This window comes from Oenanthe melanoleuca, chromosome 24 (genome assembly GCF_029582105.1).
Source record: "Oenanthe melanoleuca isolate GR-GAL-2019-014 chromosome 24, OMel1.0, whole genome shotgun sequence".
NCBI classification, from domain to species: domain Eukaryota; kingdom Metazoa; phylum Chordata; class Aves; order Passeriformes; family Muscicapidae; genus Oenanthe; species Oenanthe melanoleuca.
The window spans coordinates 941,419-963,192 of NC_079357.1; the positions used below are offsets into that span (position 1 = coordinate 941,419).

General features: G+C 59.7%; 2 protein-coding genes across 3 annotated transcripts; one reads left to right on the forward strand and one right to left on the reverse strand.

Annotated features, from left to right (window-relative positions):
- Nucleotides 1-42: 42 nt before the first annotated feature.
- On the reverse strand, nucleotides 43-14,331 carry PCSK7 (proprotein convertase subtilisin/kexin type 7). Its single transcript, XM_056509758.1, has 16 exons — nucleotides 14,282-14,331; nucleotides 13,009-13,488; nucleotides 12,481-12,615; nucleotides 11,921-12,086; nucleotides 10,377-10,467; nucleotides 9,829-9,883; nucleotides 8,725-8,863; nucleotides 8,085-8,185; nucleotides 6,178-6,345; nucleotides 3,957-4,064; nucleotides 2,996-3,098; nucleotides 2,154-2,310; nucleotides 1,958-2,052; nucleotides 1,757-1,850; nucleotides 1,403-1,520; nucleotides 43-1,269 (listed from the first exon to the last, which is right to left on the reverse strand). Exons 2-16 carry the CDS (start codon nucleotides 13,474-13,476, stop codon nucleotides 874-876), a joined length of 2,394 nt encoding a protein of 797 aa, XP_056365733.1. The 5' UTR covers nucleotides 13,477-13,488; nucleotides 14,282-14,331; the 3' UTR covers nucleotides 43-873.
- Nucleotides 14,332-14,378: 47 nt separating this feature from the next.
- On the forward strand, nucleotides 14,379-21,632 carry RNF214 (ring finger protein 214). 2 transcript variants are annotated; one of them, XM_056509759.1, is made up of 15 exons: nucleotides 14,379-14,545; nucleotides 14,641-14,857; nucleotides 15,460-15,519; nucleotides 15,720-15,860; nucleotides 16,129-16,268; nucleotides 16,803-16,871; nucleotides 17,764-17,860; nucleotides 18,085-18,173; nucleotides 18,563-18,665; nucleotides 18,932-19,030; nucleotides 19,270-19,649; nucleotides 19,944-20,079; nucleotides 20,273-20,380; nucleotides 20,661-20,756; nucleotides 21,378-21,632. In XM_056509759.1, the coding sequence occupies exons 1-15, from the start codon at nucleotides 14,466-14,468 to the stop codon at nucleotides 21,441-21,443; spliced, it is 1,881 nt and encodes a 626-aa protein (XP_056365734.1). In that variant the 5' UTR covers nucleotides 14,379-14,465; the 3' UTR covers nucleotides 21,444-21,632. The 2 variants fall into 2 exon arrangements, with proteins under 2 accessions (XP_056365734.1, XP_056365735.1); XM_056509760.1 differs by having other exon boundaries at nucleotides 18,575-18,665.
- The last annotated feature ends 142 nt before the right edge of the window (nucleotides 21,633-21,774 follow it).

The following is a 21,774-nucleotide window of genomic DNA, read 5'->3' on the forward strand; positions in this document are numbered from 1 at the left end:
TTTTCCACAGTGAGGAAGCTCTGGGAGGGCAGAAGAGTGATGGATGGTGGGGGAGAGGAGGGTTTTTCAGGCTTTATTTGGAAAGCTACACAAAAGGGCTTTGCTGATTAAAAAACAAACCCCAGCTTTAAAAAAATAAACCACTGAACCCAAAGACATGTGAACAAGCCAACCCTGCTCAGATGAGCCACTGCCAGAGCAACTCAAGCTCCCCTCCCCAGCCCAAACCAGCCCTGCCTGCTACCAGAGGTGCTGCTGTGCCCAGAGACACAGGGACAGCCCCATCCTGCCCCCAAACACGCTGGTTCCTGCCTCCCCCACCCCACAGCTGCTCTATCCCCACAGGAGAGGAGGAATCAGCAGGATTGGAGCATGGGGGGCAGGGAGAAGTGCTGGTTGGAGATGAGTGAAATAACTCCCTGCTTCTAAACTGGGATAACTGGTGGGTAAGGGCCGGCTGCCAGCCCAGGAAAATGCCAGTGCTGCGGGGTCCCTGCCTGCAGAGGTGGCTGCAGGGGCCTTGTCTCGTTTTCCAGGCTCGCTCTGCAGAAATCAGGGACAAAGTGACAAGTCCTGGCCCTGCTGCAGCTGCAGGAAGGGGCTGTGTGGAGCTGCCTGGCTCTGTGGGAATGGCACTCCACACACAACAGGCAGCCCTGAGCGCTGGGCAGGGCAGGCTCCGCCAGGGAAGGGTTTAAGGCTTGCTTTGTTTTCCAGAAGGAGGGAAGGGAAGCTCCCTTTGCAGTACCAGCCCTCTCTCGTTTCTGAGCCACTTCCAGCAGGACACAGTGGCAACGGTCCGTGGAGGCTCAGGAATGAGTCTGTGCTGCCTGAGCCCAGGCAGGTCGTACCAAGGGAAGGTCCCAGTCCCTCTCAGCAGGGCTGCTGCTCCCTGTCCTCCCTGAGCTCAGTCGATGCCTCCTGGCCCAGGAACCCCGTCCCAGTGGGGGCTGCCTCATGGAAGCTCACAGCTCTGCCATTGCTGGAAAGTTTGGCTTGGGTGGGGGTCCAGGACCCCTCCTCCCTGTGCTGGGCAGGCTCCAGGTGCTCACACTCCATCTCAACCTCCTCCACGTCCTTCTCCCGGTACAGTGGCACCGACTCCATCTCCAGGCCGCTCTCCAGGGCTCGGTGCTTCCCACCCTGCTGGTACCACCTGCAGCTGCTGGAGCAGGCCAGGTCCAGCCCCACCTCGTTCCTGCTCAGGCAAACCTCCAGCATGTAGTAGAAAGTCCAGAACACGGCAAAGCATCCCAGGAGCAGGAGGGTCTGCAAAGAGAAAGCCCTTGAAAAACACAGCTCTCAAACCCCCTGCCCACTGCCCAGCAGAGTACTGAGCAGGGTCCTGCTCCTCCAGCTCATCCTGGGGGATGCAGGGCTCCCAGCTTGCAGGCAGGCTCACCTTGAGGGTGTTGGCTGTGATGGTGTAACGCTGCTCCTCGGGGATGTCCAGCCCTGGGGGACAGGGCAGGGAGAAGTCACCCCTCAGGTACTGCCCACTCATGGCTTCCTCCAGCAGCCTGGGGACAGAGACACCCTGTGAGGGTCCCGTGGGTAGGGGGGCTCCAGGGAGGCTCCAAAATGCCCACCAAGGGTCTGGAGTATCTCCTTCAGCACACAGAGCCGTGTTCTGCAGCCCATGGCTGCCCTGTGAGGTGTGACAGCAGCAACACAGCTCCAGCCCACTGCTCACAGCAGATAAACCCCTCAGCCTCCCTCTCCTGGCTCCCTCCAAGCTGGGGACATGGTGTCCTACCTCTGCCGTTCCTTTATCTCTGCTGGGGACCAGGAGGAGCCGTACAGGGTCAGCTGCCAGTGCTTCAAGGTGCCAGGCCTCAGGCTCTCGTCTCCTGGGGAGGAAGCAGGTTGGTCCTGTGAGGAACTCTCTGAGCCAGCCAGGTGATGAGCTGGGACATGGCACAGAGCTGGCAGCAGTGCTGAGCAAGGCAGGACTCACCGATGTCCCTGACGAGCAGCCTGTACGTGCCCCGCGCCTCCTCGCCCCAGCAACGCACCGTGGAGAAGGTCCAGTCAGAGAAGCCATTGGGGTCCCTGCCAAGGGGGGAGGGGACACAGCCCGTGAGGGGTCACAGAGCCTGGGCCACCAGCAGACGTGGCCCAGTGCCCTGCCCTGCCCAGCGCCCCGGGCTCACGAGTCCATGCTGCGCGCGGTGCCGATCACGGACATCATCCCGCTGGGGCACACCAGCCGGATCTCCAGGTTGCCACGGCGAGGGTGGGTGATGGTGACAGTGACTGCCACGTGCTCCAGGGTCCTCATGCCAGACAGCTCCAGGTCGGCTGGGGTGACTGGGAAAGGGAAGGGAGGGTTGGTCAAGGCTGGTGGCTTTGGGATGGAGTCGCCACTCCCAGCCAGCCACACTGTGTGTCACTAACAGGACACTCAGGCTGTCTCTGCCTCTTCCCAACTGTCCTGTGTGGCACTGGGAGCAGAAGCCAGGTGTCCAGACTGGCCCATCCCTTCTCAAACTGTTCCCAGCTCCAGGAATGCTGACAGCCCCAGAGCTGAGACCATAGCCCAGCACCTGCTGAAGGGGAACGTGGGCACACGCCAGGACAGGCACCTCACAGAGCCAGCAAAGCCCCCTGTGTGCAGGCCCTGCTGGGGCTGGGAAGGGCTGGGGCTGAGCTCTTCTTCCCACTGGTAGCAGCCAGAGCTGTTCTTCTCTGGACAGGCCTGGCCAAGTCGGGAGCTGCAGCATTGCCTAAAATGGTCAAAGCCAGCCGAGCGCCTCTGGCCGCTGCCCAGCCCAGCCCAGCCCGGCTCTGAGCCCGGCCTGCCTCCCCAAACACATCAGTGCAGCCCTGGGGCTGTGGGGAGGGCATCCCCTGGGGATGGGCAGAGGAAAAGTCCAGGCAGCCCAGCACTTAACCCCTTCCTGGCCCCCTGCAGCCCAGGCTGCTCCTGCCCTGCTGTGCTGCAGGCTGGGCTGGCTCAGCACAGCTCTCCTCTCCATGGCACACCTGCTCTTACCATTCCAGGCCACCTCCAGCTCCTGAGGGAGCACAGGGATGCTCCTGCCCTCCTTCAGCACGGGGCTCATGTACGAGGCCAGGTATGGCACAGACTCCCAGATCTGCAGGGAAGGAGAGAGGGTTCAGCACGGATTGCACCCTCCCTGCACACCCATCCCTCCATCTCCCACAGCTCTCACAAGCTGCTCCTGTGCTGGATGTGGGCCCAGGCCAAGGGGCCTCTCCCAATGATGCTCTGGGACACACAGGCTGCTGTGATACCCCAGGGATGGCAGCAGTGCCCACATGCCCAGGAAAGGAGGGCAAGACACTGCCTGGGAGCCAGAAGGGTTTGGGACTGCCCAGCTCTGGGTTTGTCACAGTGGCTTTGAGTGGTGTCTTGAGGCTGTTCCACTCCAACCCTGCTACAGTGGCACAGGGAAGAGCAGAACCCAGCTGCCTGCAGGAAGAGGGAGCAGCCTGGCAGCCCCTGTGACCCTGGGGGCACGGCTGGCAGCAGCAGTGACCCAGCACAGCTGCTCAGAGCTGCACACACCAGCTGGGTCCCAGTGCCAGAGGGACGTGTGACCAGAGCAGGAAGAGATGGCGATGCCACTGCTGCTGTGACCACACCACTCCCCTGGAGCTGCCAGCTGAGAACAGCCTGTTGTTGGGGCAGGACACCCAGGGAGGGAGGAAGGTGCTGGGGCTGCTGACGAAGCTCCTGTCACTGTGAATCAGAGCCCTCACCATGGCTATATATAGTGCTGGAGAGCAGCAGCTTGGGGCAGCTTTCAGGCACTGCTGGGAGCCTCATGACCTCATAGCAAAAGCAGCCTCAGAGCCAGGGCCAGCAGGATGGTGGCCAAAGTGCTGGCCCTGAACGGCAGCGGTGTCACCCCACGGCGTCACCAGGACAGGAGCTGTCCCTGCCATGGGCTGGGCTGCCCACAGGGCAGGTGTGGGAGGGCAGGGATTACCTTGGCAGCGTTCACCAGCCTCCAGGCGTTGAGCAGGCCGAAGCCATGCTGGTGGCTGTGGCTGAAGCCTGCCTGGTTGGTGTCCCACCTGGCGTGACGGTCCTCGTACTGCAAAGAACACAGGGTGCTCTGCTCACTGGGGGGACAGCAGCAGCCTGAAACCCCCAGGCCTGAAGGAAGGAGGCCCAGACACATCCCACAGCGGTGGGGAAGCAAACCCACATGGCCTCATTAGAAAGGAACAGGTTGACCTTTGTTTGAAACAAATCCCAGGACAAAGTGGCTTCCCAGCTCCTCAGAAAGGAAATGCAGCAGCACAAAAGGGCACAAATGCCTCTGCTCTGAAACATCCCAGCTGCTCCCTGCTGCCCAAACCACTGCCTGTGGCATGGCAGAAGCCTTGGAGAGAAGGAACAGAGTCCTTTAAATCAGCAAGAGCTAGGGCAGGACAGATCTGGGTCCCATCACTTACTGGGTTGTACTGCTCTGGCAATGTTGGCTTGGAAGTTATGGAAAACACTGTCCCATGCCAAAGAGAGCACAGCATCAGCTGGACACAGACTCCTGCTCCCCAGAGAGGTGTGGAAGAATCTCCATCCCTCCAGTGAGTTCCCACTCCTGCTCTGGGTTTGCTGCCCAGCTCTCTGTTGTGCCTGTTTCCAGGAGCCCAGTTCTCTGGAGAGCCCAGGAAAGGCCAGGGCAGGGCACAGCTCCTCACTTTCCCACTGCCTGGACCATGAGGTGACATTGCAGAGGTGTCAGTCCTTGGGCTGGGCCAGCCCCACCACACACAGGGCTGAAGTATGCAACCTGCTGTGCTCTGGAACCTGCTGTGCTCTGGAACCTGCTGAGCCCTGGAACCTGCTGAACTCTGGAACCTGCTGTGCCCCTGGAACCTGCTGAGCCCCTGGAACCTGCTGAGCCCTGGAACCTGCTGAGCCCCTGGAACCTGCTGAGCCCCTGGAACCTGCTGAGCCCTTGGAACCTGCTGAGCCCTCGGAACCTGCTGAGCCCTGGAACCTGCTGAGCCCTGGAACCTGCTGTGCCCTGGAACCTGCTGTGCCCTGGAACCTGCTGAGCCCCTGGAACCTGCTGAGCCCTGGAACCTGCTGAGCCCCTGGAACCTGCTGAGCCCTTGGAACCTGCTGAGCCCTCGGAACCTGCTGAGCCCTGGAACCTGCTGAGCCCTTGGAACCTGCTGTGCCCTGGAACCTGCTGTGCCCTGGAACCTGCTGTGCCCCTGGAACCTGCTGAGCCCCTGGAACCTGCTGAGCCCCTGGAACCTGCTGAGCCCCTGGAACCTGCTGTGCCCCTGGAACCTGCTGAGCCCCTGGAACCTGCTGAGCCCCTGGAACCTGCTGTGCCCCTGGAACCTGCTGAGCCCCTGGAACCTGCTGAGCCCATGGAACCTGCTGTGCCCCTGGAACCTGCTGTGCTCTGGAACCTGCTGAACTCTGGAACCTGCTGAGCCCTGGAACCTGCTGAGCCCCTGGAACCTGCTGAGCCCTTGGAACCTGCTGAGCCCCTGGAACCTGCTGAGCCCCTGGAACCTGCTGTGCCCCTGGAACCTGCTGAACTCTGGAACCTGCTGTGCCCCTGGAACCTGCTGTGCCCCTGGAACCTGCTGAACTCTGGAACCTGCTGAGTCCTGGAACCTGCTGTGCCCTGGAACCTGCTGTGCCCCTGGAACCTGCTGAGCCCCTGGAACCTGCTGAGCCCCTGGAACCTGCTGTGCTCTGGAACCTGCTGAACTCTGGCACCTGCTGAGCCCATGGAACCTGCTGAGCCCTGGAACCTGCTGTGCCCCTGGAACCTGCTGTGCCCCTGGAACCTGCTGTGCCCCTGGAACCTGCTGTGCCCTGGAACCTGCTGTGCCCTGGAACCTGCTGAGCCCTTGGAACCTGCTGAGCCCTGGAACCTGCTGAGCCCCTGGAACCTGCTGAGCCCCTGGAACCTGCTGTGCCCTGGAACCTGCTGAGCCCTACACTGGCAGATAGAAGCATTCCTGAGGCAAATAACCCATTTATTATCATGACAGGAGAAAATTCCTCAGCCACATTCCTGGAAGGAACACGGGGCGAGGAGAAAACACAATCCCCATGCTGGGAGCCAGACGAGCGAGAGATTTATGGAGGGGCAGCAGACATAAACAGGGCTGTGCAGTGCCCCTGAGGGCAGCTCTGGGCAGGAGGCAGCCCCCAGGGCAGGGCCAGCTGCTCACCTTGGTGGCAGTGAAGACGATGACGTGCTGCACGTCCCGCCAGGTGAGGCAGGGCCGCACCTGCAGCATCAGCGCGATCATGCCCGCGGCCAGCGGCGCCGCCGCCGACGTGCCCGTGTGCCCCTCCGTGCAGCCCGTGCCCCTCTGCAGGTCCCAGTCTGTTGTCACCTGCCCAGGGAGAGGAGACAGGCCTCTGTCAGGTCACTGTGCTGTGCTGGGGTGGCTGCACAGGGACATGTGGCACCCTGAGCTGTGCCCAAGGCTGGGACACAACTGTTCCTCACTGCAGGGACAGATCCCAGCTGGGAAACCATGCATGGAGACAGCTCCCTTTGGGGAGAGAGAGAAACTAGCCCCAACTAAGCAACTTTGTGGGAAACTCCTGGCAGATACAGTTTGGGTTCTTCCTCACCTTCACTGCTGATCCCAGTGACTCAACCAGACTGCAGAGCCCAGAGCTCCCAAACGATGCCACCTCACTGCAAAGCAAGTGCACCCATCTCCCTCTGCTCCCCTTGGGGAGTAAGCCCAAAATCTGAAGGACTTCTTGTGTTTTTGCTTAACTCCACCCTGTTTTTCCAGCAGTGAGTGGTTCCAGCTCATGCTGGGACACTGAGTGTCCCACACAGAGCACCCTGAGAGCACAAACTTTCAGTAGGAAGCACATCCAGTGCCAGAAGCTGTATTAAATTCTTCCCATTAAGGAAACCACACAAAGTTTATGGTCTGGTAAAAGGAAAAAAAATAAAAGAAGCTGGAGCAGATGGCTGCAGGGAAGTTAACTCTGGCACCACTGCAGCGAGCTCCAGGGTGCCCAGGAGCAGAGTGTGCTTCTGAAAAAGGGCTGTGTGGTGTTCAGCAAGGCACAGGCTGGCTGAAGGAGCCACTGTGGTACAGGCTGTTCCCTGGCTGCCCCATGGAGTGCCAGCTCCCCTGTCAGTGTCCCACAAAGCCAGTGTTTCAAATGAACCTGCTGCATTTGTGACCTTCCAAGCACTCACACCACTCTGGGGGAAGCCAGACCAAGCCATGAGCCTGCAGCTCCTGATGGAATGCAGCAGAACCTCGCTGGTTCCCTTTTTTCCCAGTGTCAGTACTTTCCAAACCAGCATGGGACAACTGCAGAGATTTCTGCAAGCAAAAATCAGCCCTGTTCTGGGTTTTTTTCTCTCTGAGGCAGATTGTGCGGTGGCCTGGCTGGGCACAGATCCCTGCCCTGGCTCTGGGCTGCAGGAGGAGCCTGCTGAGTCCCAGCCAGGTGCCTGAGGATCCCAGGCTCCCCCTGCTCCCCTGGTTCACCCAGCACCCTGTTTGACAGGCCTGGATTCAGCTGCTCTGTGGCAGGCACAGAGCCACAGGAAAGTGTTTTTGTGTACCTGTGCATGTGGGAGATGTTCCCAACGTGGACAACCAACCCTAAACATCAGGAGCCAGTGATGTTTCCCCCAAGCTGCCCTGGGCTGAGTGGGCTCTACAGCCCCTGCTGGCCCCACAGGACAGGAAGGGGTCACTCCATTGGGGTGGGGGCACCAAGGGAGGGACAGGCTGGGCCAGGCAGCAGGAGGGAAAACAGCCCTGGCTGCTTGGCTCAGGCAGAAAGGACATGCTGTTGACAAGAAGTGTTTTTTTGGCAAAAGAAGGGAAAAGCTGATAAAAATATTCTTAAAAATTCGACTGGGAGAGGCCCATGTGCCAGAACAGAGGAGAAGTTGAGGCCAAGTGGTTTAAAGAGCTCTCCCTGCCCTCTGTGCTCCAGCATCCCTTGGGAGCAGTGAGGAGGGCTGGCTGGGCAGGGGTGAGGGGGGCTGGGAAACAGGATAAAAGCACATCCACACCCTGGCTCCTGTGTGGGAACCAGAGGGGATGGAGCCACGTCCTGGCTGTCCCCAGGGGACACAGGTACTCACGATGCTCCTCATCATCTTGTCCCCACCGCTGAAGGTCACGGCCAGCATGGAGGCACATTCCTCAGCATAGAAGGGCATGGAGCCCGTCTCATCCACAGCTCCTGGGGGAACAGGAGAGGAAACCCAGCTGTGTGAAACCTGCTCTGCCTCAGCTGCTGCCATTTCAAGGTGTTGGTCCCCTAAGAGCCTCGCCTGCCAGATGTGCTCCTCCAGGGCCTGGGAGCTGGCCAGGGAAATCAGAACCAAACCTGTGTTTTCCCCAGATGGAAGATCTAGAGGAAGGGCAGCCACAATAAATAATCCCTCACTGTGCTCAATATCACACAGGTCTTCTGCCCCTCACGCAGCTTCTGCTCTGGAGAAGGTGGGTTACACACTTCTCTAACACAAATGATGGGATTGCTGCATTCCAGGTCATCCTCTGAACATGGCAGTGCCTGTCACAGCCACGGGAGGGAGGCCTGGACAAGGGCAGGAGTTTCTCTGGGCTCCTCTTGCTCTGTAGGCCAGAAGCAAACTGCAGGCTTGGGGGCTGAAGCCCAGCACACCCTGGACACTGCCACGCTTGCTCCCAGACACTTTCCCACAGACTCCCACTGCTCCAGGCTGGGGAGGGAGGAGACAGGAGAGGCAGGCTCACCTATGGTGACAGTGTAGATGGAGTTGGCGTAGCCATCGTAGTTGCAGTTGTCACTGTGCTGGCCCCCGTTGCCACTGGCCACCACGAAGATGCTGCCGAAGCCGCGGCGCCCCGCGATCACCCCGTGCTGCAGGGCAGCCTGCGCACAGGGACAGGGGCTCTTCCAGGTCCTTCCACACTGCTGCCACTGCTTCCTGACAGCAGCCAGCCCAGCACGTGTGCTCAGGGCTCCCCACACTGAGCCACTGCCCCTCTGGGAGTGCCCAGCCCCACACACCCCAGGGCTTTGCCCCTGCTGGGACACAGCACACTTCAGTGGATGAGCAAGAACACAGCCCCACTGGGAGTGACTGCCCTGCTCTCCCTCCCCCTGGCACATTCTGCCCTCCTGACTGCTGTGGCACAGTGAGCTCTGCCCCTGCTCTGTGTCCCAGAGCTTGTTCCAGCTGTCTCTGCAGGCAGGAAGGGAATAAATTAACTTGCAGAAGTGGAAACCGTTTGTTATGGTGAACGAACAGCTCGGCTGTCAGCGCTGCTCTGAAGAGCACAGGAACTGCTGAGCTGTGGCTGGAAAAGCACAGCAGAAGAGTACTGGAGCAGAACCACAGCCCACTGCTGGCTTGGGGGCCCCTCAGTGACCTTTTGCTGCAGCACAGGCAGCCTGGGTGTGATTTGCAGCAGTTCTGCAGCACAGGAGCTCTGAGAAAACCCTAATGCCCTGGGAAGGAGCAGCCTCAGCTCAAACTCTTCCTCCCACTCCCATTATTTAGTCTCAAGATCCAAAGGCACCATCCCTGCCCCAAGAACCACCCTGAGCACAGGGAAAGCTCCTCCTGAGCAGAGAGCATCCTGTGAGCAGCTCAAGTTGTCAGTGCAATACCACAGGCTGTGAAAGAGCCTTTTCCTTCTCCTAGGGAAGCTCATCCTGCCCTGTCTGAGTGCTGCCCTCCCTCTGTAGCACCGCCTCTCCCACCCACACAGGGACAGGGGAGCCTCTGCTGGCACTGAGGGACACACACAGAGTGTCACAGCAACGTCCCTCTCTGCCTGAATGGCCAGCTAGAAGCCACAAGCCCTGGTGGCTCCTCTGGAGCTGGGTTTTACCTTGCCCAGTTGATGGGGGCCATCCACAGTCTTCCCATCATCATCAGGACCCCAGCTGCAAAGAGAGACATGGTGAGGTGACAGTCCCAGAGTCCCAGGCAGCTCCTCCTGCCATCACAGCGAGCTCCCAGCACCATGACTGGGACTGCAGAGCCCTGCACTTTCCCACCCATCAGGATGGCTCCTCGCTGCTGGGACATTGCTGTTGTGTTTGCTCTGTGTCCCTGGGTCAGATTCCAGGGGACAAAATGTTTGATTTTTATTTAACAAGCAGCTTCTCACACATTCCAGTCCCCGTCACACGGCTCAGCCTGGCCACAGTGGGGAGCACAGTGTCCCCTGCAGCACAGGCAGCCCAGGGGATGTGCTGCAGCAGCACACAGAGGGAGATCTCACAACTGCAGGACAGGACTCCAGGAAGAGGATTTTGGTGCCTCAGGGCTAACTGCAGCCACAGGAGGATGGGAGCTGGTGTGAGCACAGCCCTGAGCTGTGACCCTGTCCCCAGGCAGAGCAGGGAGCCAGCTCAGGGTGCCCTGGGGGCTCACCTGCAGCTGTAGATGTCATTGATCTGATAGTGCTTGTTGAAAGCAATGGCCTCCATGCTGTCCGTGAGGGGCCCGTCCAGCACTCGGATGCCTGTGGGACAGAGGACAAGGAATGTGACTAACGTGGCTCACATGAGCTGCAGAAACTGCAAACAAACTCCTGGCTCGAGGCTGCCCCTCTGTGCTCAGCCCAGCTTTGGAGGGCTGAGGCCTGAGGCAGCGCCAGGTCCTGCCTGGATCTGGGCAAAGCCTCCTGTCCCTGTGCTGTGGGCACACCATGAGCTCATCCCTGCTCCTGCCAGCTGGGAGCCTCTGCCTGCTGTGCCCTGGGCAAGCCCTGGGCACCCCTGGGACTGGAGTGACCAGGTATGGACAGAATCATGTCCCAGTGTTGCTGTGCCCTGCCCTGCCAGGGACACATCCTGCAGGGCACAGAGACCTTGCCTCCTCCACAGCTGGGGCACAGCACACATTCCCTGACCTTGCAGGGGAGAGACACAGCCCTGGCCCTTCACCCCTGTCCATCCCACGAGGCAAAGCTGAGACCAGGGGCCAGGGCAGTGAGAGAGGCTGGCCAAGATTTGCTGCCCCAGCGCCTCCAGACACAGCCTGGGCATGTCATGACACAACTGCCTGGCTCAACCAGCACGGCACAGCTGCTCTGCCAAAAGTTTGGCAGCCAGGGGAGGCCAGGAAAAAGCTGCCAGGAGCCAGCTCCTCTGGAGAGAAGCTCAGGCAGGCGCTGAGCCCTTCCTGCAGCAACCCAACCAGCCCGAGCAGGCAGCGCTGACTCAGAGCTGCTCCAGCCCATGGAGGGTGTCCCACCCCAGGATCAAATGGCACACTGGGGCTCCTGGCAGCCCATGGAGGGTGTCCCACCCCAGGGATCAAATGGGGCACTGGGGCTCCTGGTAGCCCATGGAGGGTGTCCCACCCCAGGATCAAATGGCACACTGGGGCTCCTGGCAGCCCACGGAGGGTGTCCCACCCCAGGGATCAAATGGGGCACTAGGGTTCCTGGCAGCCCATGGAGGGTGTCCCACCCCAGGATCAAATGGCACACTGGGGCTCCTGGCAGCCCACGGAGGGTGTCCCACCCCAGGGATCAAATGGGGCACTAGGGCTCCTGGCAGCCCACGGAGGGTGTCCCACACCAGGGATCGAATGGGGCACACTGGGGCTCCTGGCAGCCTGTGCCTGGCAGCCCATGGAGGGTGTCCCACCCCAGGGATTGAGGCTGGGGCTCCTGGCAGTCTATGCCTGGTACCCTGTGCCTGGCAGCCCATGGAGGGTATCCCACCCCAGGGATGGAGGTGGGGCTCCTGGCAGCCCATGCCTGGCAGCCCATGCCTGGCAGTCCATGCCTGGTACCCTGTGCCTGGCAGCCCATGGAGGGTGTCCCACCCCAGGGATCAAATGGGGCACACTGGGGCTCCTGGCAGTCCATGCCTGGCAGCCCATGGAGGGTGTCCCACCCCAGGGATTGAGGCTGGGGCTCCTGGCAGCCCATGCCTGGCACCCTGTGCCGGGCCGCCCGCACGTACCCGCGATGCGGCTCCCGTAGGCGACTCCCACCGTGCAGAAGCTGTTGTTTGGCACGGCCGCGATCTCCCCGGCGCAGCGCGTCCCGTGGTGGTTCCCGTTCTCCTCGTCGGGGTGAGGCATAGGGTCAGGGTCGTTGGAGTTCAAGTCATAGCTGCCTTCTGGGCTCTGGGAACAGAGCCACAGTCAGCACTGGGGCTCTGCTCTCCTCGGTTTGGGGAAAGCAGGAGTTAAGAGAATGTGACATGGGCTGAAACACAGGCTGGAAGTCAGGGGAACTTGGAGGCTGCTTCCTCACAGATAGCTCAACTCTGCTATCTGCTGCTGTGGGGAAGGGACCAACCAGGCCATCCCCAGGCACTGCTGAGGGTCAGAGGGACCAGCTGCCTCCCAAGGGCTGCACAAAGGTAGGTAACCCCGAAACCCGGGTGCAAAATCTCCCAGGCAAGGTTTGCAGCTGGCACCTTCCGCCCTGGCTGAGCCCCAGGTGACGGCGCAGGCTGGACTCTGAGCTGTCACACGCTCCTGTCACTCTGCCTGGCCTCCAGCCCTTGGCACTCACGTAGTTTGGCTGGATGTCCTTGATGGTGTGCTCCACGCCGTCGTCCACCACCACCACCGTCACCCCGCGCCCCGTCACGTTCCGCTCCCACACGCCCGTGACGTTGATGTCCTTCCCGGGGCTCTTGTGGTTGTTCTAAGCACCAGAAAGGACAGTGAGGGGAGAGGCCAGCGCTGAGGGGACCTCCTGGGTGCACTGGATATGACGTGTGGGGCTGGGGCCAGCATGGAAGGACTCACAGGATGATCAGGGGAGATAGTTTGAGGCTGACAGCGAGCAACACTTGCTTGAGCATGTGGAGGGCACAGTGTGCTCCTGCCAAACCCCTCTGCCCACCCCAGAGCACAACCAGCTGCAGGAGCTGCTTCCTCCCGTTACCACAGGCAGGACGTGGCAGGCAGGGCGAGCTCTCAGCGAGCTCCCTCCTCACCAAAGAACAGAGAGAGGCTGCTCTGCCTCCTGCACGGCAGCTCGCCCGTGGCCACTCAAACAGCCTGTGGGCACAGCAGGAGCCAGGAAACCACTCACCAGATGCCACTGCTGGGGGTATTTGGGATCGTTAAAGTGCAGGCTGCGCTTGGAGCGCTTCAGCAGCTTCTGTTCCGAGTGCCACCGCACGCTGTCGTGCTGTGCAAACAAAGTGTCCACCGACCTCCTTATTGCTTCGTGCTCAGTGGCCGCCTGGCCGTCGGGCTGGTAGGCAAAGAGGTAATGGCCCTTGAGCTCCCCGACACGGCCCATGTTCACCAGCCCCGCAGTCCGGGCCAGCTCCTCTGCCCGCTGCTCCAGCTCCTCCTCGGGTGCATCCAAGCTGACCGCCCAGGTCAGCTTCCCGTGGCGGCCCTCAGTGTCCGGAGCGCGCTGTCCCCCGCAGGCGGGTCCGGCCGGCGAGGCCAGGGGGATCCAGGCAGCGCTCAGCCAAAGGCACGTGTGGATGCAGAGCGTGGCCTCCATCCCTGCACTCCATAGCGGCGCTGCCCGCCTCCAATGCGGCATCAGACAGGCGGGCTGCAACGAACAGCACAGGAGAACTGGTGAGAAGCCCTTCTGACCAGGGACAAGGTGGCCAGAAGGAGCCCCATGGGGTCTGCCACCAACCCACTGCACAGATCCCCGTCCCGGGAAAGCCCAGCGCAGGCGGCTCCTTCCCAGCGGCTCGGAGCTGGAGGCACAGCCAGGCTGGGCAGGGATCGATCCAAGCCTGCCCTGCCTGCCGGGTGCAGCCCCGGGCCAGGAAACGCCGCGCTGGGCTGGCAGGAGCAGCCGCTTCCCCCTCTCGCCTCCGATAAGGGACTGATAAGAAACTCTCGATGCGCAGCTCCCCAAAACAAACACCACGGGCAGCGCCACGGTCCGTGGGCAGCCCAGAGCCGGTTCCTCTCCTGCAGGAGCCCCACCGAACTCGTTCCTCACCGGCTCCACGGCCGGAGGAACCTGCTTTTCCCCGGCAAAGGCGGAAATCCCCAGCGAGCCCCGGTTCAACCCGCATTCCGCTACTCAGGGCAGCGCAGAGCGGGGCGAACACCTCCCGGAGTTCCACACCCCCGGCCCTCTTCCCCCCTCGATCCGCTCCATTCCCCTCTGACACAACCCAGGCTTGACACCGAGCTCCAGGCTCCTCTCCCGAAAAGCCGGGCATCGATGCGCCCCGGCAGCGGCACCGCGCAGCGCCCCGCGGCACCGGCGACACTGCGGGGGTCACCCACGGGCAGAGCACCCCCGTTCCCCTCCGCCACCCCTACCAGCGGGGCCGCTGCTCTCCGCGCCCCGCCGCCCGCCGCCGCCGCCCCGCCGCGCTCACCGGGCATGAGCCGCCGCCGCCGCCGCCGGAACCGCGGAGCCGCTGACAGCCGCGTCACATCCGCCGGGGCGCGGGGCGGAAGGGGCGGCGCGGCGGGGGCGCGGGTCGTGCGCTCCGCCCGGTGCCGCTCCGTGCCCCGCCGCTGCCGCCCGGCGCCGCCCGGCCCAGCCCCGCAGCCGCCCCCATGGCGCTGGAACAGGCGCAGGTCGATGGGCCCGACCCGCCGCGCCTCTGCGAGCCCGGCCCCGCCGCGCCGCCCGGCAGGTAACGGGGGGCCCGGCGGGGATGGAGCGGGGATGGAGCGGGGATGGGGATGGAGCCGCGATGCTGACCCTGACCGATGTCCCCGTTCCTCGCAGCGGGAGCCCGCTCTCCGCCCCGGAGAGCCCCAGCGAGCCCGGGCCCGGCGGGGACGCGGAGCCCGCGGGCGGCCCCGGCCCCGGCCCCGGCCCCGGCCCCGGCGGCGCGGAGCCCGCGGCGGGCGGCGCGGAGGCCGCGGGGCAGAGCGGAGCCGCGGCCCAGGAGCCCGACGAGGAGGCGGCCCCGGCCCGGCCGTCGCAGAACATCGCGGTGCAGGTGGGTGCAGCCGCCCCGGGGCTCGCGGGGTTCGTGGTGTGCGGGGCCAGGGCCCTGGAGGACAAAGAACTGGATAAGTCGCGACTGAAGGGTAAAGCACATCTGTACTTGCAGCTTTACAGCCGCTGCTCCTCCGCTTTGAACAGTCTTCAATTAATCTTTAATTCAAATTCGACCCTAATGAGGCCATACCTGCAGTGCTGTGTCCAGTTCTGGGCTCCTCAGTACAAGAAAGACAAGGAGCTACTGAAGAAGGGTCCAGTGGAGGCTGTGAAGATGATGAGGGGTTTGGAGCATCTCTCTTATAAGGAGAGGCTGCAAGAGCTGGGCCTGGTTTGTCTAGACAAGACTGAGAGGGAATTCTGTTAATGCATATAAATACCTCCAGGGGATGTTAAAGAATGGTGCCAGATTATTTTTGTTGGTGCCCAGCTGCAGGATAAGGAACAATGGCCACAAACTGAAGTGATAAGTTTCATCTCAATATGACACAGAGCTCCTTTGGATGAAGGGTGGCAGGGCACTGGAACAGGTGCCCAGGGAGGGCCTGGATTCCCTCTCTGGGCACTGCAGGGGCTGATCTCAATCATCTCCCTTCACAGACCGACTTCAAGGCAGCTGATGCCAATGTGAACACGGAGCAGGACATCGAGAAGAACTTGGTGGGTATTGAAGCCCTGTGCTCAGATCTGGGCTCTGCCCCTAGGCAAGGGAGCTGGAGCTGTTCTTCCCAATTTTTTCCTGTCAAAATAGAGCCACAGAATCATTACACTTGAAAAAGAACCTCCCAAGACCTTCGAATACCAGCGTAGAAGTCCTTTAAACTGTCCTTGTTACAGAGGAATTTTGCTCTCCCCTGCAGGACAAGATGATGTCTGAGCGGGCCTTGCTGAAGGAGCGCTACCAGGAGGTGCTGGACAAACAGAGGCAGGTGGAGAATCAGCTCCAGGTCCAGCTTAAGCAGCTCCAGCAGCGGAGGGAAGAGGAGATGAAAAACCACCAGGTATTTGGTGGAGAACTGTTTTTGTTTAACCTGCCCTGTAATTAATTATAAAGTCTTTATGAAAAGGCAGGAGAACCTGCGATCCAGATCATCAGTCTCCTGAGTTTCCTCATAATAACCAATTTATATCTTGACTGGATCTATTAAAAAGAAAGAGTTTGTTGTGTAATCTCATTAATCAATTAATCCAAAAAAATAATGGATTTCAAATCAAAGGCATTACTTGGTAATTTTGCTCTGTATCTGTGTGATACTTGTTTTATTCCAGGAGATCCTGAAAGCGATTCAGGATGTTACGATCAAGCGAGAAGAGACTAAGAAAAAGATGGAGAAAGAAAAGAAAGAATTCCTGCAGAAAGAGCAGGATCTCAAAGCTGAAATTGAGAAACTCTGTGAGAAAGGCAGAAGGTATTTGTATGGAAAAGAAAGTGTTTATTGTGGGGGAAGAAGGTTTTGCTTAACTGTGATATAAACCTGATGGAGCAAAGAGCTTTAAACTTTTAGGAAGCAGTGAGTATTTAGTTCAGACCTGTATATGAATGAGTCCCTGTATTTGAGCTGGCACTTTCATGGAGCCATTCTGTCATGTCGTAGAGGTCTGGTTTTTATTCTGAGTGCCCAGCCATGTTTTTGGGTTAAACTGCTCCAGTGATGGCTGGTGCTCAGCCCTTTTTCCCCAAGTGACCATGGCAGAGCACGTGCTGGGGGAGCAGCACAGCTGCCAGCAGCGAGCCTGGTTCTGTGCCACAGCCTTTGTGCAGTGTCATGAGACAGCAGGATTTGTGCTCCAGGGGCTGCTGGCAGCCCACACACATTGCAGGGAGCCATCCCCAGCCCGTGGTGTGTGGCTGGGCCTGGGGATGTGCTGGCAGGGGGTTTGGTTTGATAATGGGCCCTGCCCCGTTGGGATTCCAGCTGTGCTGCCCCTTTTCTCCCATGCAGGTTGCTGAAGGAGCAGGAGGAGAAGGAAAACAAGATTGCCTCTCTGATTGCAGAGCAGTCTGATGAGAAGTAAGGCTCTTATCCTTCACCTGATTAATGCTGCCCAGTTCCTTCCTGTCATTTTGTCTCAGAGTGCATCTTGCTTGGGACAGAGTAGAGACAATGATCCAGCAGTGCTGGCCAGTTTCGTGCTCTAGAGGTTTTATCTCCTTTCAGCATCAGGGCTCTGGATTAAGTCTTTGATCCCCATCACAAGCAGACTCCTAGATACTTGTGGCATAAAGATCCCATAAGATTAGAGTGTGCTTGGTGGATTGCCTCAGCTTGTAACTGCTACTTGTGATTGAATTTCAACTGCCCAGAATTAGGGCAGTCTGATGTCCCTGTCTGTTCCCCACAGCTGTCCAGCTCCACTAAACTCTGGCACGCTCGGGTGTTTAAAGCTGGGCAGAGATGCTCCAGACCCAGGTGTTCCCAAAGCACAGGTGGGAATGCCCAGCTTTAAACTTCTCCAGGATCAGAACAGCATAGCTCTGCCTGGTCCTCAGATTGATTCCTAGTTCAGATCTTCCCTGTTGGGCTGAATTTTGCTGTGGGGAATTCCCCTTGTTTGGCCCAGTGTGTTTGCACTCTGCTTGTATGTGTGCTCTGGAACAGCTCACTGCTGGGACAGTGACTCACACAGCCCAGGGAGCTGGGGCAGGTGTCACAGTCTGGAGGCTGCTGATCTTCCATGGTTCTACCCCATCCAGAGCTCCTGGGATCGATCCCTGTGCAGCTATTCTGCTGCCTGAGCCTAAGGGGAACTGTTCTCTTCTCTTCTCTTCTCTTCTCTTCTCTTCTCTTCTCTTCTCTTCTCTTCTCTTCTCTTCTCTTCTCTTCTCTTCTCTTCTCTTCTCTTCTCTTCTCTTCTCTTCTCTTCTCTTCTCTTCTCTTCTCTTCTCTTCTCTTCTCTGTGCAGGCAGCTGTGGGAGATGGAGCTGGACAAGCTGAAGAACCAGCACAATGAAATCAACAGGAACATTCTTGAGGAGACAGAACGGGCCTGGAAAGCAGAGGTGAGCAGCTGATTTCTTCCCTGCAGAGTGGTTGGTTTGAGATTCCAGATGGTTAATGGACAGTTCTGTGAAATTAGGAGCAGGACAAGGCCAGGTCCTGCTTTGTGGGATAAAAGGAAAGATGAACAAGTGTCAGTGGAGTGAGCATTGGTGGGGAGCAGTGCCCAGTGCCTGGTCTGGCAGCAGGAAACAGGGGAGTGCAAACACTGAGCCTCTCTCCATAGATCCTGTCCCTGGAGAGCCGGAAGGAGCTGCTGGTGCTGAAACTAGAAGAAGCAGAAAAAGAAGCAGAACTACACCTCACCTACCTCAAGTAAGTGTGTCCTGTCAGAAGTGGCAGGCAGAGTTACTCAGGTGTCCCTGTGTCCCATCTCCTCTTACTCTATGTACGCTGGAGGTTGGACTAGAATAGTTCAGGATTTCCTGTGGTTTTCTTACTGGATCAACGTGGTTCAATGATGTCACACAGAAGGGTGTGTGGGGCTGTGCTTGTCCCATCACTGTTCATCTGCCAGGCTCAGTCAGTGCTGTGACTGGTGTCCCTGTGTGTCCCCCAGATCAGTCCCTCTCCCTTGTGGGGTGCCTCACCTGGGGGTGAGCCCTTCCCACCCTGCTGGAGGAGGGGAATTCAGGAGGCTGTGGGGGGTTGCTTGCTCCCACTTTGCTGCCAGTGAGAGCACAGTTGCAAGTGGGAAAGTTCAGCTGTGCTTGCAGGTCTGCGCCGCCCACGCTGGAGACCATGAGGCCAAAGCAGGAGTGGGAGATGAGGCTGAACAGGATACGAATGACCAAGCAAAGTGTCCGAGTAAGTTCCTGCTGACCTCTCCCAGCCTAGCAGTGAGCAGTTCACACACACAGGGAGCAGTTCACACACAGTGAGCAGTTCTTCACACAGGGAGCAGTTCTTCACACAGGGAGCAGTTCTTCACACACACAGCGTTTATCCCTTCAGCTCCTCTTCCATTCTTCTGTGGACCCAAACAGTCCCACTTTAGGCCCTGCCCCTGGTTTAGAATGCCCTGAACTTGCTCAGCTTTGATAAATGTGCCCATTTCCTTCCCTCTCTGCTAGGATCAGTTCAATGACCACATCCAGATGGTGAGGAATGGCACCAAGCTGAGCAGCCTCCCCCAGATCCCGACGCCCACGCTGCCTCCTCCGCCTTCGGAGGTGAGTTCCTCTCCAGCCCCACAGCCATTCCACAGCCCCTGGCACAGCCTGCCTGCTGCTGTGGGATGGCCCATTCCCTGTCTGGGCTTACTGGAGAGCAGGGGAAGGGTCTCCTTGATCTCCTTCCCTTTCCAGCTGCAGTTCCCACCTCGCTAGCTGGACAAGAGGGCACTCAGCTCTGCTTCCAGGTGGTCTTACTCTAACCAGCCTTTCCCTCTCGCCCTGTTTTTCTTTCTCAGACAGATTTCATGCTGACGGCATTCCAGCCCAGCCCATCCCTGACTCCCCGGCTGCCCTTCCCCATCGGGCCCGTCCCCGTGCCCATGGTGATGCCGAGCGCGGATCCCCGGGCGCTGTCCTTCCCTCTGCTGAACCCCGCCATGTCCAGGCCCAGCCAGCCCTCCCCGCCCCTGCCCGCCTCCCAGGGGAGGAGCAGCCCGGTGGTGGCGTCGCTGCTGGGCACGCACAGCCCGCACATGGCCCCCGCCGCCTCCATCCCTCCTCCGCCCGGCCTGGGCGCCCTCAGCGTGGCTGCCGAGTTCCACAGGCCCCCCCAGCCGGCTGACAAGCTGGAGAAGCTGCTGGAGAAGCTGCTGACTCGGTTCCCACAGTGCAACAAGTGAGGGGCTGCTGGGGGATTTTTGGGAGTGGGGTCTGCGGGAGGTGGGGCAGGCGAAGGTGGTGCTGTCCTCATGGCTGGGGATGGATCACTGAGCTTTGCAGGGATATATGAGCACAGCCAGGAGCCCCCCAGCCTGTCTTTGGGGGTTCCCTCCTTTTCCCCAGTGCTCTGGGGAGAGAAGCTCCTCAGCATCACCTCACCTGGAGGCTGAGCACCCAGCTTCCCCCTGGCAGTGGTGGCTGAGGGATCCCAGTCTGGGAGGGAGCTCTTAGCAGGCTGCTGTCCACACAGGGCCCAGCTGACCAACATCCTGCAGCAGATCAAGACTGCCCGGAGGACCATGGCCGGGCTGACCATGGAGGAGCTGAACCAGCTGGTGGCAGCCAAGCTGGCGGAGCAGCAGGAGCGGGCAGCGGCCGGGGCTCAGGTGGGACGGTGGGGGGCTGCTGGGAGGGGGGTCTGGGAGCAGGGAGAGCTGCTCTTCTCCTGCTGCCCACAGAGCTGGGGCTGTCCCCTGGCTTCCCTTTCCTGCTGACTGCAGGGAATGCCTTTCCCCGGGGTGACTCCTCTGTCCTTCCCTCCCTGGAGTGTTCTGATGTGCCTCCTCTGCCTTGCTGCAGCCTCTGGGCCGGATCAGGGCCCCCATGTTCTCTGCTCCCCTGCCTCAGATGAGCACACCCATGTTCCTGCCCCCGGCCCAGGTCGCTTACCCAGGGACAGCGTCACACGTAAGGACTTGGCTTCCCTGGGACTGGGGAGGGAGGGGAGCCTGCTGGGATGCACCTGAAGGGATGAGCCCCTGCAGCTGGGAGCTCCCTGGGCTGCTGAGGTGAAGGGGGGGATTGGGAGCACAGATCCTTTGTGTTCCACATTGGAACAGAGAGACACGAGATGTGATGGTGGCTCTCAGGGCGTGCTGGTTGTGGCCTCAGGCTGCAGCTGAATCCATGATCAGAGCTGTGTGTCTGACTTCCCTGCCTTCTTTCTTTCCCTCACTGCCCATCCCAGACCCCAGCTGCCTGTAAGCTGTGTCTGATGTGCCAGAAGCTGGTGCAGCCCGGTGACCTTCACCCCATGGCCTGCTCACATGTGCTGCACAAGGAGGTGAGTGTGTTCTGCTGCTCAGGGCCTCCTCCTGGTCCTTCCAAGTGACCTCTCCCGAGTCCTTGTTGTCCTGACACCTTGCCAGGAGAAGGGTACGATCAATAAACAGCTTCCCTGCATCCTGTCATCCCATCCTTTCTGTACTCTTGGCTGGGCCACCCTGCATGGCTGGCAGGTGGTGGCTTTAGGAACAGGCTGTCCTTGTGTCCCTGAGCCTGTGCTGTGTCTGTGAGGGTTAGATGCTGGAGCAGGACAGTCTGGAAGGATCTGGAACACAGGGTGAGGGAGAGCTGCCACTGCTGCCCAGGTGTCTGGGCTGGGGATGCCAGACAGGAGCTCTGGGGAAGAGGAGGAGACTTTCCTATCCCATGGGTCTGGCAGTGTGGGAACTCCCCATCCCAGCAGCTCTGGGGCCTCCAGCAGTGGCCTGTCAAGGAAATGGAAACTCATGTTGAGGAGAGCCTGACAATCCTGCAAGGGTGACAAGGGCTCCTTCCTCATGGTGACCTTGTGATGGAGGCTGCAAGGAGCAAAGGAAACCATCCCTGAAGCGAGTGCTGTGGACAATGGTGGCACCTTTGGGCTGGGCCAGCAGCTCTTGACTAATTCTCTCTCTTCCAGTGCATCAAATTCTGGGCACAAACCAACACGAATGACACTTGCCCCTTTTGCCCAAGCCTCAAATGACGGCTGCTAGGACAACGTGGGCCCCCAGGAGGAGTTGCTGTGAATAGACAGGATCAGTTCTAAGATTTCTACAGTTCTATATTTATACGATCATGTATACACATGTACATTTTTATTATATAGGAATGTGTGTATAGAAAGTCTGTAAACATACAAATTCATAAATAAAGTGTGTATATTATGCAGTGATTTGCTGCAGCTCCTCATTTCTTAGTCCACAGCCTTGCTGGCTTCTTGCAAATGAGGGTCAGTGTTGTTCCCTGCTTGCTGGGAACTGTCTCAGCCACCTCTTCCCACTTGGATCCCATCAGCTCCTTTCCTCACCACCCCC